The sequence below is a fragment of the Macrobrachium nipponense genome, chromosome 11 (assembly GCF_015104395.2).
Source record: "Macrobrachium nipponense isolate FS-2020 chromosome 11, ASM1510439v2, whole genome shotgun sequence".
In the NCBI taxonomy this organism is placed as follows: Eukaryota; Metazoa; Arthropoda; class Malacostraca; order Decapoda; family Palaemonidae; genus Macrobrachium; species Macrobrachium nipponense.
In genome coordinates this window covers 88,232,554-88,250,053 of record NC_061087.1, presented here as the reverse complement: position 1 = coordinate 88,250,053, position 17,500 = coordinate 88,232,554, and the positions used below count along the sequence as shown (strand labels likewise).

The 17,500-nt window shown below is 36.0% G+C and overlaps 1 protein-coding gene across 3 annotated transcripts in view; it reads left to right on the top strand.

Annotated features, from left to right (window-relative positions):
- Positions 1 to 17,500, top strand: part of LOC135207012 (retinoic acid receptor RXR-like) — a 534,958-nt gene that overhangs the window by 232,625 nt on the left and 284,833 nt on the right. For 2 of the 3 annotated variants that reach the window (XM_064238706.1, XM_064238693.1), the window contains exon 1: positions 16,611 to 16,656. The exons of the other annotated variant lie outside the window; for it this stretch is intronic. In XM_064238706.1, the coding sequence (XP_064094776.1) occupies positions 16,626 to 16,656 (31 nt within the window). In that variant the 5' untranslated portion in view covers positions 16,611 to 16,625. Of the gene's footprint in view, positions 1 to 16,610; positions 16,657 to 17,500 lie in introns of those variants that run through there. 3 annotated transcript variants of the gene reach the window in all.

Here is a 17,500-nt window from a genome sequence, read left to right as displayed (position 1 = left end):
ATTTTCGCTTTCAACTCTGATTATGCAGATTAACTGAACACTCTCTCTCTCTCTCTCTCTCTCTCTCTCTCTCTCTCTCTCTCTCTCTCTCTCTCTTTCTCTCACACACACACACACGTGTAGTCTTACATTAAATGCATGTGTGTGTCTTACAACACACCCACATTTGTCGTCTCACAACACATAGGTACACATATGTGCAGTCTTACAAAACACCCATATTAGTTGTACACACACGGGCACTTTTACGGCTAATACATATGTGGGGTCTACAACACTCGCACATATGCAGTCTTACAACACACACACACACACACACACACACACACACACCACACACACACACACACACAATGTACCCTAGGGTAATTGAAACAAGATCACGAGGCTGGTTCCCAAACCGGTTGTTTGATTTTGTCATGTGCATGAACAGTTTCAATCCTTACGAATAGGAATGAAGGTGAAAACAAAACAGAATGACAATTTAAGTTGTAAATCTCCGGTCACTGTCCGTTCAGATTAACAAAAGATGCGTTTCGAGAACTTTCCGTGTGTCTGGATGGCCTTTTCTACCTTTCGCAATTCCTTGGAGGAGGAGTTTCCTCAGTTTTATCGAAATTTTCCTCGTGGTTGTCTTTTTTTTTTTTTTCCCCACGAGTTTGTCGATGTGTTTCCTTCATTTATGTTGGTGTTTTCTTTGAATTTCTGATGTTGTTTAGATGATGTTGTGTAAGCTAAGTTGTTCTTTGAGGTTTCGGTGGTGTCTCCTTGAGTTTATCTAGGTGTTTCCTCAATTTGTAGTCTTACTGAGTGTATTGAGGTGTGTCCGTAGGTTTGTGGAGTGTCTCCCTAAATTTATCGAGGTGTTTCTTTAATTTGTGATGTCTCCTTGGGTTTATCGAGGTGTTTCCTTCATTGGTTGGTTTCCATGAGTTTACGAGGGTCCTTTAATTTAGGAGTTTCTCATTGAGTTTATCGAGGTGTTTTTCTTAATTTATGAGTCTCATTGAGGTTTATCGAGGTGTTTTCTTAATTTATGGAGTTTCTCATTGAGTTTATCGAGGTGTTTCCTTAATTTATGGAGTCTCGTCGAGTTTATCGAGGTGTTTCCTTAATTTATGGAGTCTCATTGAGTTTATCGAGGTGTTTGCCTTCAATTTGGTGATGGTCTCATTGAGTTTATCGAGGTGTTTCCTTAATTTATGGATTGTCGTTAAGTTTATCACGGTGTTTCATTAATTTATGGAGTGTCATTAAGTTTATCGAGGTGTCCTTAATTTATGGAGTGTCATCAAGTTTATGAAGGTGTTTCCTCAATTTGGGTGTCTCATTAAGTTTAATTAGGCGTTTCCTTAATTTGGGCGTCTCATTGAGTTTATCGAGGTGTTTCCTTAATTTATTGTGTCTCATTGAGTTTATCGAGGTGTTTTCTTAATTTGGGTGTCTCATTGAGTATATCGAAAATTTCCGTAATTTTGTGAAAGTGTCTGCTTGGGTTGATGTAGTGTTTCCTTGTGTTTATGGAACCTTTTCCCCAACTTCATCAAGGTGTTTCCTAGTGTTTGACCAGGCTTGTCTTAATGGAACGGAGCCATTAGGGAAATACAATTAAGGAAAGTTTTTTAGAACTCCGTCTCAAAGGTGAAAATATGCCGAGTCATCTCTAGATATCTACTTTTTATATTCACCCTTTTGTATATTCTCGTTTAATCTCATCGGGCATCTCACGCGAAATGTCATTGCTGCTGTTTTGGTTATTTGATATTGAGGCCGGCATTGAATGCCTTCTATATTTTTCTAAGTTTTCGGTTACATATAATGAGGCTAAGGTTAATCAAATATTTTTTTTTCCAGATCAAATTCAATTTGGTCTTGTGATCGAAGGCTACTGTCAGTGGACTCAAGGAAGCTACTGACCCCCAGGAATTTTCTGTGGTGGGACTGGGGAGGGAAATTTGTGCGCTTTTATATATATATATATATATATATATATATATATATATATATATATATATATATATATATAGATATTTATTTTATTTATTTATTTTTTATTGTTCGTCTTATTATAAGATAAGTATAATCTTCCCCCCTTAGTTTTAGCCAGACCACTGAGCTGATTAACAGCTCTGCTAGGGCTGGCCCGAAGGATTATATAGGTTTTGTTTTACATGGCTAGGAACCAATTAGTTTCTTAGCAACGGGACCTACAGCTTTTTGTGGGATTTGAACCACATTATATCGAGAAATGAATTGCTAATCGCCAGAAATAAATTCCTCTAATTCCATAACGAGCGGCCGCTGGAAGCGAACTCGGACTACCAGATTGTTAGTCGAGTAAGATACCCAGTCGTCCAGTGAGGAACGCGTTTTATTATAAAACTTCATACGCGCAGTAGAGTTATATTGCTAATGAGAGTAGCTCTCATTATTTTTCTTAGTCTTCTTGACTGGCTTTTTAATCATTTCGGCTCTTCTAAAGAAAACTATCGGAATTTTTCAAGACAGCAGGACTATGCTAATGGAGGCACGCTCCAAAGCTCCACCTCTTTCACTGCCCCGTCTCTGCATATAAGACAAAGAACATTCATATCAGTGTGGTCCCGAATAAAAGACGCCAAATGAATTATCGTCTGCAAGTTTTTGGTCAATATTTTTTTTTCTTAGTTCTTAATTCGCGCTTATTCGTAGAGACGAATCATATAAGGTATTAACTTTGGTGAGCAGGCTTTCACAGAATGGATTGCTTAGGTGAAGAAAGAGGAAAAAGGGAAGACATTGTTAAGCCATGGAAAAGGTCATGTGGCTAATCGGGTCATGTCATTACGGATGGTGTGGGAACGATGTGATGCAGATTGGAAAATGAATAGGGGGTCTAAAAATTCACATTGAAATTTAGATTCGCAAGCTTTATATCGCACACAAATAGCCATAGAGAAACATTCATAAATATACATAAGAAAAATCTTGAATGCTCTAAAATAATTAAATTGAAGTTGATAAGTACGAGGAATGATTTTGAAAGCGATGTGAAAATTATGATGTAGGCGACACGTGGATTGTGAAACTAAGGAATTCTTCTTATTAAAAGGACGCATACTTGTTCAGTATATGAGAGTAAAATATTATTAAGTTAAAAAAAATTGGATGGGTTGTATGAGGATAACGATAAGTACTAAAAGGGGAAAAGAGAATAATTGGAAGTGGTGAAGGGTGGATTGGTGCAAAAATAAATCCTGTTGAGGTAGCACTTTTAATAGGATGGAAGCGTTATATCCTTACGTAGCCCAGGCCTAAAAGAACTTCATGCTGAAGGAAGCATTAGACCTATTTCTTGAAGAAAACCATCAAAGACTATGCTGTGGAGAATTGGGTCTGTAAAGCTGTTTTTTTTTATCCTGATTTGTAATCTCATGAATCATTCTTTCGTCTTTTTATTTCCTTTTGATATTCGTTTATGGCTGAAGGACTTCTGGAACGAAATTCGATGTCGTAAACTGTATAATGACTTTCAAAGTCTCGAGTTCCCTTTCGTAAAAATCTCTCTCTCTCTCTCTCTCTCTCTCTCTCTCTCTCTCTCTCTCTCTCTCTCTCTCTCTCTCTCTCTCTCTCATTCTGATTAGGTGCAAACGTAATATCTTTTAGGCGCGAAGAAAACTAGTCTTTGCTTAATGTCTTATTCGTCTTCATCAGGAAATTAAATACTTTTTTTGGGGGTAACATTTTAGGTGACATTAATGGGGAGTGGTTTCAAATGCCACATATTATTAAACTTTTATTTTTTGTAATAAATAAATTCTACTTGAACACCCCCGGTCTGTTTTATTAAGCTTTAATTGTTTATGAGGAGGATAACATTTAAATTTTATTTTTATTTACCAATACAAAACCTTTTTTGCATAGCATTTAAGAAACTAATATTCGTTCAGATTGCTTTGAATTGTACAATATTTTAAACTGTTTAAAAATGGTATAAAATGGTGATGTTCTTAGTTAGAATTATGGCTTAAAATACTGATAATTAGAGTAAAAAATTCTCATGTTTAAACCTACCAAAATACATTGCAGTGGGCAGGACCTTTCGTTGAAAGGGAGAGGAAGCCAATCGTGGAATGGGTAAAAGGGAGGGGCGCTTTTCTCAGAGAGAGAGAGAGAGATCGCGATTAGAATGGGGTTTCCTCCCACTCAATCTGGGTTGGGCATTTGCAGTAAGTGTTTGTCTGTTTATCTGGCCAGGCAACCGTGCCCCACTTTCTCCGTTTGGCACTGTCCTCTCTCTCTCTCTCTCTCTCTCTCTCTCTCTCTCTCTCTCTCTCTCAATACCACCCTTTTAGTCTGTATCCTCTGAATCAGAGTGAATTTAGAACCGGGGTTAAACTGGGTATAAAATGCGAAAATATCAGGTCCCGGGACCATGGCCGGCGTTGTGGGATTTGTATGCAAGTTGCCACACCGGGAATTTCCCCTTATTGTTGTGGATGCGTCGAAGACGTATTAAAGATTTAGGTCGGGAGTCTCTCTCTCTCTCTCTCTCTCTCTCTCTCTCTCTCTCTCTCTCTCTCTCTCTCTCTCTCTCTCAAAACAAAGATAGGTAAAAGGAAACATAAAAAAGAAACGTTTTTTGAGCAATGGTTGTGGAAACGTGGAAACCTTAATCAGACTCTCTCTCTCTCTCTCTCTCTCTCTCTCTCTCTCTCTCTCTCTCTCTCTCTCTCTCTCTCTCTCTCTAAAGTGAAATAATTTACTACGTTTATAGGTACATTTCTTAAAACGAAGACTCATTTTTCTGATTCTCTCTCTCTCTCTCTCTCTCTCTCTCTCTCTCTCTCTCTCTCTCTAAAATTGAAAAAGAAAATTATTAACCTTTTTGAGCAACATTTGTCAAAATGAGAACTCCACAATAAGATGCTCCCTCTCTCTCTCTCTCTCTCTCTCAAGAAAGAAAGGAAACTTATTTTCGTTTAATTTATATTCACATTTGTTAAAACGAGCACTCATTTTCCTCTCTCTCTCTCTCTCTCTCTCTCTCTCTCTCTCTCTCTCAGAAGCTGAACTTTTTATTGTTTTCATCCGATGGATCGTTGCACACGGACTTTCGCCTTTACTCTTGTATGGTATCCCGTCTGCGACATTTGTTCGTGTTTAAGGGAGAGAGAAAGGGCGGAGGTGACGCAATTTCGCGAGGATTCATTTTGACGAAGGTTTTATTGTTACCTGTAGAATTTGACCTTACAGGTAACGAGGGTATCCACTAGGCTTTATTCAATTTTCTTCTAGTATTAATTTTCTTCTATTTTTCACACGTACAGTTATCAGTTATTCATTTGTTTTTTCCTGGTCTTTACTGGGGTTTCCCTTCAGAGTCTGTTTACGGTTTTCCTCTTTTGGTTTGCAATGATTCCTATTTTTTTTTTATTTTAGCGTTTTTTCACTTCTCGTCATGTCTTTGTTCGATGTTGTTCTATTTCCACGCGTAGATATCTACATTCATTGCCGATGTCTCTTCTTTGTTTCTTTTTCTTTTTTTTACTTTTTCTTTCTTTCTTTCTTTCTTTAGCAGAAAGCCCTTATGGACGGAGTCAACAGATTAGTAATGTTTAATATGAAAATGATAATTATTTGATTCATTCCTTAAGATCTTTATTACAACTCCACTAACAAGTTGAAGACACTACCATCGAATATCTTGTTAAGGGTTGTGTACTTTAGATACATTGGAAGTACTTTAGATACTCTGGAAAGTTAATCAGTAAATTATTGTAATCGAGGAAGATTTATATAAATCAAAATAAGTATTCAGTTATCGCGGAAGGTTTCTTAGTGATCTAGTTTCAAAAGGCGCTGAATAACCCTGATGAATTCCAACCCTTGGCCTCAAGGCCTGAACTTCATAATCAATCAGTCAGTCAATCAATTAGTCAACTAATCTTTGAGCTGTTATGTAAATCTCATGGAGGATATCTTTGCATACTAATCAAAGATCTCTCTTGGAAGATTTGATAGTAAATTGGATATGCAGTGATCATCATTCAAGTATTTCCCGCAATGATAATTTGGCAATCTGCCTGCTTTATTATTGAATTGGTATTATTGTTTTTGTACACATGAATACGTAATTATTCCAGCATTTTACATGAATTTATTCATGTACAAACATACACACATACATATTATATATGTACTTATGCATACATACAAATTATATTTATATATATATATTTATATATGTATACATACATACATACATACTACATACATACATACATACATACATACATACATACATACACGCATATATATGCACACATACATAGATACATACATAATGTGGAAAAGCAATTGGCGTTATTGTATTGATTGCTTCTTTGTAATGTTGGTAATTTTAGGTTTGTGGAGTTAATTATAAGAGAATTATAATGGAAATCCTCAGGGTTTTGCCATCGAACGCCGGTGTATTATCTACTAAAGAAATAAACAGAATATGGATATGATCCATTATTAATGTTAAGACATATTTTCTAAATGGACTTTTTTTTTTTAAATCAGACATTAATGAATAATTTAATGGAATATTTGTGCCATACTTTTTAATTGAATATCTCTGCTATACTTTCATATTACTGTAAAAAAAATAAAAATAAAATAAAATTGGTAATCTTCCATTTAGATTTTACATTCAGTCTCCCACCAGCTTGAGAAACCAAATTGGTCTTAATCAAGTTTAGCCTTTTATGCATATTATACACTTTGGCAGTGTGAGGGAGGTATAATTTCGGCTAAAATGTTTTACTTGTACCAATTGAAGATTTAATTTAGACGTCATGCGATGATATCTGGCCAGCGTTTTTGCTTGTCAAAATGCAGAACGCTCGAGTGCTTTTAGATAATGTGCCTTTAGTAGGTTAACTCAATTTTCTTTTAATTTTTTTTTTTTTTTTGTTTGGTGTGTGGCTTGCTCGCATACTCGCATCATATTATTATTATTTATGCTTTGGTGTCGGTTTCCTAAAGGATTTGCTTGTTTATAGTGTGTCTTTTTCGCGCCTGGGCTTTTATTTTTCTTACATTTTTTCCCGCTGACCATATTGTAAAAAGATTATATATATTAATATATATATATATATATATATATATATCATATATATATATATATATATATATATATATATGTCATATCACATTACCGATTCATATACATACATCGAGCTACAAATGTCCTTTAATATCTAATTCGCTCTACCTTGGAATTAATATATTTTCATATATGTTTAACCGAAGGGGAATTTTTTTGTCGATAAGAGATTTGTCGGCTCCCGGGCTCGAAAAATTGAAACCAAACAAATCCCGTACGACAGTGAAGCTTAAACCCACACCGCCACTGCAAGAGCTATAAGTTTATGCTGTCTCTCACCTACAAATACCTGTCGCTCTCAGGTATTCGTTGTTTGGAGACTGCATCACCCAACTCAACCTCGGTAACGTTTAGTGCTTTGACAGCACGGTTAGCCTAGAATATTATATAGAGTCATATCACATTACCGTGATTTCCAATACACTACATTCGGCTACTAAATGTCCTTCTAATATCTAATGTTGCTCTACCTTCGGAAGTGAATATATTTCATATAATGTTGAACCGAAAATGATAGTGAATTCGAGGTAAGAAGCGAATACATATTAAAGGATATTGTAGCTCGATGTATATATAAATATATATTATATATATATAATGATATATATATATATATATATATAATATATAATATACTTTGTACAGTAGTGTTTGTGTTTGTGTGTGATTCTTAATAAGCCTTACTTACAACTTCTAGTGGAAGATGAATCGCATTAAACTGTTGAATTGGAATTTGATACTATTATGTTTTTTTCTTTTTCTTTTTTTTAAGCAATATTTATTTTTCGTGTCCTGTTTTTTGTGGTATCCATATAATTCACCATGTTACTCTTTTTCGTTTATTTGATGTTAAGAAGAAATGGCGTCTAAGACATTTAAGGTTAACGCTGCTATACTCCTTACTAATGCACCAAAGGACAAATAAATTCTTTTTACCTTATTTTCATTACGTAATTTACTTGTCGTGAAATATGAAGTATTTACAAAAATACTATAAGTGATTTAGATGCTCTCAAATACTTCTCTAAAATAGTTTTTCAGAGTTTTGCTTAGTTCGATGGGAGTTGGATAGCTAAGTAAAATTTGACTAAAGAAGAAAATTGATATAATGGCCTTACTGATATTAATCTTTATATAAATGCTCCATTTCCTGGTAATAAGTATTAATTTTGCTTCATGTTTAAAAACTCTGCTACAGATTGATCCTCTGCTGGCTTGCTAATACTTTACCTGTATGTGCTGGCGATAAATTAAGTATATCTTAGATTAACCAGACCACTGAGCTGATTAACAGCTCTCTTAGGGCTGGCTCGAAAGATTTAGATATTTTAACGTGGCTAGGAATCAATTGGTTGCCTAGCAACGGGACCTATAGCTTATTGTGGGATCCGAACCATATTATCTCGAGAAATGAATTTCTAATTACTAGGAATAAATTCCTCTGATTCCACGTCGGCAGATCGGGGAATCGAACTTCGGACTACCGAAACGGTAGGCGAGCACAACAAAGGAACTTTATGTGCTGACGATGAGAGTTTTTGCTTGATAAATGTGAGTTTTTGCTTGCTAAATGTATAGAAGATAACCAGCGACTCAAATTTACGTCTTTCAGCGTGGTACTCTTAGCTTTTACGTGTTAGTGAGGCTTATTGATCACTCTGATAAAGGGTCACGGGGCAAGATAATATTTGATCATCTTTTGTTTTTGAGGTTATACGTCTTACCTTTCACTGTTCACTGGATAAGATGTCTGTCTGTTATGGAAGTTAATTTTCTATTTGACGGAAATGGTTATGAGAAAAAAATGTAACGTTCTAAAATAATGTATGGAAGTCGTGCTCGTCTACTTTTTTTTCTGAGAATAGGTAAATTTTTTTTTGGTAGACTTTACCAAAATTAATATTTCTTAAAATTGGTGGAGGTCAATTTTTCTTGAAGTAAAGAGGAATTATTTGCACTGCAACGTTAAGCAAATTGAATTTTCGAGTCCAAGATCAGTTTTATGGATTTAGAATAGAAACTTCAGGGGCATTGAAATGTTCCTTCATGAACTTTTTGGATAGAATTTTTATATTTTCTTGAGAAATTCATACAATATTTGGATAAAGTTTTGATATTTTCCAGAAACTTTCTTGAAATTTTTGGATAGAATTGTGAGATTTTCCTGAAAATTTCATGACATTTTTGGATAAAATTTTGATATTTTCCTGAAAATTTTATGAAATATTTGGATATAATTTTGATATTTTCCTGAAAATTTCATGAAATTTTTGGATACAATTTTTATGATTTCCTGTATAAGATTTTTTTTAAAGGAAAAACTAAAAAAATTAATAATTTTTTTTCGTTTAAAAAAAAAAAAAAGATATTCTTAAAAGTGATAGGGAATTTCCCCCAGCAGAAACTGGATTCCACGCTTAAATTATAATGAGTCAATAAAATAGAAACGTCTCTTCAAGCCTTGGCTGCATTATCGGGGAACAGGCGTAGGCCATCTCGTCTCGAAGGCTGCGCTTGTAGTGGTTTGGTTGCCTTTCTCATAACCTGTTTTTGTCCGGAAGACCTTTTCGATTTCTTCACTGAATAATATTCTTTGGGCGAATGTATGTGCGCCTCTCTCTCTCTCTCTCTCTCTCTCTCTTCTCTCTCTCTCTCTCTCTCTTTTCCTTTCAAAGCTGGACGTCTTTTCTTGCGTATCAGATCAACCATATCTCCAATGTGTTACCTCTCTCTCTCTCTCTCTCTCTCTCTCTCTCTCTCTCTCTCTCTCTCCTCAGCACATACACACATATGTGTGTGTATCTGTGTCTTTATAATAGTTTAATTTTCCCTTAGTTATCGAAGCAGTCTCTTTCTTTGTTTCATTTAGCCTCTGTCTCTCCCTCCCAATTCTCTGTTTATCGACATACCTCCCTCTCCCCCTTTTTCGAGAGTCACCTCATCCTCCTCCCCCCAGCGCCTATTCCCTCCTTTGTTGTTTTTCGTGATCGTCTTTCTCCCTTTGTCGAGGTTTATCAACAATTACATCATGTGTGTGTCTCCCGGGATCTATTTAAGGAGTAATTTACGACTTAAGTGGCGTGCGCGGGGCCGTGGTTATAAGTGTACTGTTTGTTCGAGTGTCCTGTAATCAAACGTTTCGGGTCTCTTGAAATGACTCGAAACGTTCCAGATAGCCGAAGATGCAGCTGTCGATTGCACGTTGCTTGCTCTTCTGTTTATATCGCGAAATGACGTCTAGTATCTTTACGAGCTTCCATGCACTGAGATATTTTCCTTTCAAGGCTTCTTGAAATTCTCCTCCTCCTCCTCCTCCTCCTCCTCCTCCTCCTCCTTCTCCTCTCCTTCTCCTCTCTCTTCTTCTTCTCTTCTTCTTCTTCTTCTTCTCTCTCTCTCCTCTCTCTCTCTCCTCTCTCTCTCGTCTCTCTCTCTCTCTCTCCTTCTTCTTCTTCTTCTTCTTCTTCTTCTTCTTCTTCTCTCTCTCTCTCTCTCTCTCTCTTCTCTCTCTCATGTTGTTTAAAGTCATAGGCAGAACCACAAATATTTTTATTTACTTGTTCGACTTGTTCGACCTTGTTAGCTACCTGACTAACGCGTTGTTCCGTGTAAGTCTAATTGAAGTTTGTTTAATGATTACAATGATAATGGTGTGTTCTCATTTGGAATGTATTTATAGAGTTTTTAACATTTCATAAACAATAACCTGAGGCTTGTTACACCAACTCCCTTCTTGTCGATCAACGACATGGCATAATCTTTTGTCAAGACCAATATATAATGGTTATTGTTCAGGCATAACTATACCAGTTACCATCTTCCTATATGGCTGATTCTATAATTAGGGTCATACATGCATACATATATATATATATATATATATATATATATATAATATAAGTAATATTATATAATATATATATATTATATATATATATATATATATATATATATATTGGGGGGGGTTAAATACATATATTTATATAAATATATATAATATATAAAATATATATATATTTTTAAAAAATATTAAATATAAATTATTTTATTTGTTTGTATATATATAGTATATATATATTTATAGCATATATATATATAAATTAATAATTTAATTTTTATAGTAATTAAATATATATAATATAATATATTCATATATTAATATTAATAATTATAATAAGTATACATGTGTGCATGTAAATTTCTTTACTTATCCCTTCGTCCTTGTAGATGGGTTGGTACCTGAAGCATAGAGCATTGCGGTTCTCATTAAGCCATTAGGGATGAAGTTGCGAGCCCTACACCACCTTCTTTATCCTAGCTAACGCATGTCCCCCTCGACAGCTGGGACTTCTGGAAGGCAGGAGACTATGATCGAACCATGGACCGGGCAAATACGAGACTATTAGCTTACCACCTCAAGGCCAGGGGTACCACTATTTGAATATATTTATATTTTGATCTACTTGAACTTTTTTTTTTCCCTTCTATTGCATTCGCTGATTCATCATCAGAATATGGGAACCCTCTTCTCTCTCTCTCTCTCTCTCTCTCTCTCTCTCACGATTAGATGCTGAGGTCTTTCCTTTCCGGAACCTTCCTGACGCAATCCATCTAGCGTTTTCCAGGCCCTCTTCTCCTCTTCTTCAAAACTACACAATCCTTTCACTAACCAGTAGTCCTCCATTCTTTTCACATTGCCAAACCATCTGTAAACGTGTAGATCCATCCTGTCGGCTACGCAAAGGTTTTTAACTAATTTATATGCGGATGTCCACTTTGGAAAGGACGTAATTCGCATGGAACTCGGCTGTTCTACTGATACAGCACCTAAAGTTTATTGCAGCAGGAGCATATAAGAAAAAGATCTGACTGAAGTCAAATTTCGGCTCAACATATTAGACCTTTTAAGATCCCAACACTTTACCTAGATATAGGAAATAGATGCTCATAAAGTCTGGCACAGGCAGAATTATTCTCTGTCCTGAGCGCTCTCGTCTCTCCCTGAATGATCTGAGAAATGTCCTGACGAAAACCATTTTGCCCTGTTTTTCATCTCTTCTGGTCGAGGTGAGCTTCTTAGGCGGCCAATTAATGCCCAGAGAGCAGGATATCCGTCGAAGATTACCCCACTAAATGATAATTACCATCGATGTTGCTAAAGGAAGCCATCCCCTCTAGCAGCTTTTTGTAGGAGATAAAAATGCCAGGATTCCGTAGAAGATAAAAATTCCAGGATGCCACTGACATCCTGTACAAGATGAAATCTCAGCGTCCGTGAAGGACAGAAGGGTTTAAATTATTGATAATATTAATATAAATTCATAATGCGTTCACAGTCATGTGGAAAATCTAAGAAATTTTATATTTGTTTATTTATTCGATATTTTATTTTTAATGATATATTTTCATTTGCCTTTAAATGAGCGATTGCGCTCCCTGTATCAGCTGGGGGTCCTCTGCGGGAGTCCTTTGTAGGAACAACCCGTTCCCCTTTATTTCGTTTTAATGGAATGTCTGGATCTGTTATCTCTAGATTTGTTTTTTGTTGTTTTTGGATATTGGATTTTTGATGGGCCTTAGTTAATTGAATCGACCGCTGCGGCAGATGGGTCGCGTTGTTTGTAGCATTTTGTGATTAGTCTTTTGTTTATTTTCAATTATCCGGTGGATATGAGTTGATTTCGGGAATTTGTTATATATATATACACATACATACAAACATACATATAGACGCATGCACACGTACATCGTATACATGCACGCTATATATAATTAATATATATATATAATATATATATCTATAATATTATATATATATATATTCAGAACAGTATTTACAATATATTATATATATAAATAGTATATATATATATATAGTTATAAGATATATATATATATACTAATATAATATAATTAATTGTTCATATATGTATGCATGTATGTATCATTACCACGTTCACCCTTTACCAGCTGAACTGTGGATGAATCGTCTATGGAAAAAACACTGTCATCCTCAGCGTCTTGTCATACTTACAGAGAAGTTTCAAATAACCGTTTGTTCATGTGAATAAAAAGAGGCGGATCTCTCTTAAGAATCCTTGCAAAACTCTTATGATGAATAATTGCCAGGAACGAAATCCTCTCTCTTATGTACTTCTGTGTTAATGTAGAGAGATTTCTGTACGGGATTTGTGATCTTGGAAACGTGGTCGCGCAAAAGTCAATGGAAAAAAATATACGTTTTATTTAAGATTTATATATTCATCGTTTTAATTCTCTGAAATTATGGGACGCCAGATGATTGTTTTGTATTATTTACTAGTGTCTGTGACATGGCTTTTTTTTTCTCTCCCTTTGTACGGTCGCTATATTTTTATTCTTCTCCCCTTTTTTATAACTAGATGACCGAAAGAAATAGACCCGGAAGATGATCATGAGGATGACAATAAAAACATGATTTTTGAAGAAATTCGACTTTTTATTTTTGAAGTAGTTTATTTCGTTAATAATTAACGTTTTAGACAGAATTCAACCTTGTTTCCATGACCATTCAAAACCGAATGCTGGCTGACACCTCAATTCTGTGGCGACATCTGTTGTCAGATTCATAAGCTTTCAATCCCGACTTTCTTCCTTCCGCGTTACATTCCTGTGACACTCCGGGCCTCACCGACATCCCATTGCCTTACACTTCAGACTTTAAGGTCATTTTCTTATATAAGGTCATTTTCTCCGTATATGGGTAGTACCGTCAGGGCAATTCCTTACGGTTCTTTGCAGCGTCCCGTCAGCCCTTGGTTGCAACCCCTCGCATTCCTTTTACTGCACTTCCGTCCAAAGTCTCTTTTCTTCTATCTTACTTTCCACCCTCTCTTAACAAAATTGTATCATAGTGCAACTGCTTTGAGGTTTTCTCTATTACAGCTTTTAAAACTTTTTTACTCTTAGATTTTCTTTTCAGCGCTAGATAAGCTCATAGCTCCCAGCGTTTGGCTTATGTTTAAAATTTTAATTTCCATTTAATTCTTAACAAAATTGTATCATAGTGCAGCTGCTTTGAGGTTTTCCTCTTGTTAGACCTTTACAAACCTTTCTACTCTTAATTTCCCTACCAGCGCTGAATGACCCCATAGGTCCCAGCGCTTGGCCTTTGACCTAAATTTTATATTTCATTCCATTCCTATGGTATGTTATAATTTTCCAAAGCATTTAGTTCCGGGAGGAGTTTGCTTGTCGCAGCTTATTTCGTGTTGATTCTCCTTATCATTCCAGAGACCTTTCACGCCTAACCTGTAAGAATGGAGCTGTATTTTTTTTTTTTTTTTCTCCATAAATTTTTTTTTTTTTTTTTTCTAATTTATTTGGGGGGGGGGATGTTTGCCTTTTTATCGTTGTTAGATATGAAGCGCCTATTTCATTGTTTAGAAGAATCTTTGTTTGCCTTTCGTTTTTTTTTTTTTTTTTTTTTTTTTTTTTTTTTTTTTATATGAGATAACCTTGTTTCTCAATGTTTTTAGAATTTATGCCTTTTTCCATTTTTTTTTAACTCCACATTGTATTTGAGGCCTTTCTTCACTGTGTAAATTGACAGACCTTTTTCCATTGTTTCAAGCCTTTAGGCCTTTTTTTCCTTTGTTTGTTGACGTGGCATGATTTTTTATTTTCGATCCTAGTTGTGAGGAGAAAAGGCAGTAGGAAATGTCCTAATTGGCAGCAGCTGATGTTGACGTGTCTGTTACTAAACGAAAGGGTTTATCGCTCGACCTGACTTTATAGAACCACAAGGTTGGTTTATCTTGCTCAGCCATAGTCCTTAATTACTCCTGTAGAGAGAGAGAGAATTTGAAATAAATTATAATATATATATATATATATATTATATATATATATATATATATATATATATATGAACTTGATCACTTGCACAGTTGTTCTGCGCATTTATACAAAGAATCGCAGAAGAATTTATTCACACGTTACAAGCTTTAGAGCACAAATCTGTCCTCATTGCCCTGTAGCTTGTAACTTTTGTGAACAAAATCTGCGTTAGATACCATAGTGTTTGAATATATTATATTTGTCATAAATACATACATATGTTACGCATACAGTCTGCTTGTCTGCTTGCGTCAAAGAATAGTGTTCAAATATCTGATGTGTATATAAATCTCTGTACATCTCTCTTTCTCCCCCGTCCGTCCCTTTCCAGAGAGCCAATCTGTTGTCCATTGTCAAAGGAATACTACGTCCTCCAGCTGTAGGGAAATCTTTCCTTCCGTGGATAATCGCCGTTCTTTCGTCAGTTATGGTAAATGTCCCACCGGAGAATGTTAACTCTTAGGAATCCATTCGTTCGTTGGCAGTCTGACCGTCCATCCGTCCCACCGACCACCGCCGGTCTCTTTCGGGCCAACCTGCTGGACCACCGAGAGGTCTCCCGCTGTCATATTGCAAGGATTGTCATTTGTCAGACATATGTTCGCTTCTGGAGGAACCGACTCCACCCTCCCCCCACCCTTTCCAGGTAAGGGTATATGGGGAGCGCTCATGTGTGAAAAAAAAGGGGAAGAATAAAAGTTTTATGTTCCGGGTCGGGCCTCTGTTGCCACGGCGGCAGCCTTATGGGGCTCTTCTGGGAAAACCTTCTGTGTAGGGGGGCAAGGGGGGGGGGGGGGGAAGGGGGGGGGGGGAATGGTGGTTGTCATGGGAATGTCGTAAGAACGTTGTGATTTTAGGCTGCTGGTGATTAATGGTTTTCGGTTTTTATATGAGAACGAAGAATGATCGTTCTAAGGTATTGCTGGAATGTTTGTAGTTTATTATGATCAGCATTTGTGTCTGTGTTGTTGTTGTTGTTGTTGTTCAGAAAAATGCTTATGAATTCATATTTCGCAAATCTAAAAGATCGTGAGGTTTGTTTGTAAGCTTCCACAGAATAAAATTACCTTTAAATAAAAAAGCAAAATGAGCGATTAGGAGCTTTGTACGGGGAATTACAAATAAAAGTCGAATAGGTTAACAAATGACTATAATGTTTTGCGTATGGATACACATACATCAGGAAAGGTAGTTTTAACTTGAGAAAGTTATAAGCTACGAATGTTTCAGTTCTCTTTCTTGCATACGAACGTGCATTTTTTTTTTATGAAGCGCGTAAGATTGTATGGTATACCAAACAAAAACTTCTTTCAGTTTTCTTCTGAAGATTGAAAAAGAAACCCACACAATTACTGTGTATAACGTGTTGACTTATAAGTATTTGACCCAGGCTGACAACCTACACATCTCGTGAAAAAGGGCCACAGATAGGGCCTGAAAGTACTCGAGTGTTGAGTAAAATAAAGTGTATTTAAATACTTATGAGTCAACACGTTATACACAGTAATTTTATGGGTTTCTTTTTCAATCTGATGTAATTTTGCTCTTGCTTTTGTGTAAATTTGTGGGTGATATATTCTCATTTCTTTTCAGGTAACTGCTTGTTCTGGTGTTGCAAATGACGGATCGCCTCGAGAGCTCTGATAAAGGTATCGGTATTTATATCTCTTAATTGCTGTTCATGGTCACCTGGCTTGAGAGAGAGAAAGAATGTCTGGTGACCATCTGCATGACAGCGTAGTTGATGAAACCTGGTTCATATAGAACAAGCGACACCCCCCCCCCCCGGACCATTGACTTGACATTCAAGCGTACCTCGAGTCTCCCCCCCTCCCCACCGTTAATATATATCTGTATTCTTACATGATGGAATATTTAGGCGCAGTGCTGATCACTCACAATTGTTATTCTCTCTCTCTCTCTCTCTCTCTCTCTCTCTCTCTCTCTCTAGATCTAAAAGTGCCTGCGATCACAAGAGTAATTGTCTTAAAAGATAAGTCCGTAATTTCCAGAAGTTCATATATATATATATATATATATATATATATATATATATATATATATATATATATATATATATATATATATATAGTGTGTGTGTGTGCGTGCGTAGCATGATCTTATTTATTTCAGTGGCAGTGAAAACAAGACATAAGATGTCATGAGGGGCGTATTTGTATTATAAAGTTAAAAAATACCATCTCAGAGTTTCACAATTTGAGTATCAATGAACAGGTTTTTTTTCTTATCTATCCAGATCCAATATTAAAGTGTTTATGGCAAGTAAATTCCAGGTTGAGCGAACGTCTTTATATTTTTCCCTCCCTCCCCTCCTACGCCGCCTGTTTGACGTTTATGGTTCTATTTTATAGCTGCTGAGGAAGATATTGGACGGATCTACGAATTAGTTGTTTGGGCGGGGCACGCCCTCTGTCGGCTCCGTTCTGAAAGCGGTGGTATCTTGAGGGAAGAGTGATTGGTTCATTTTGAAGG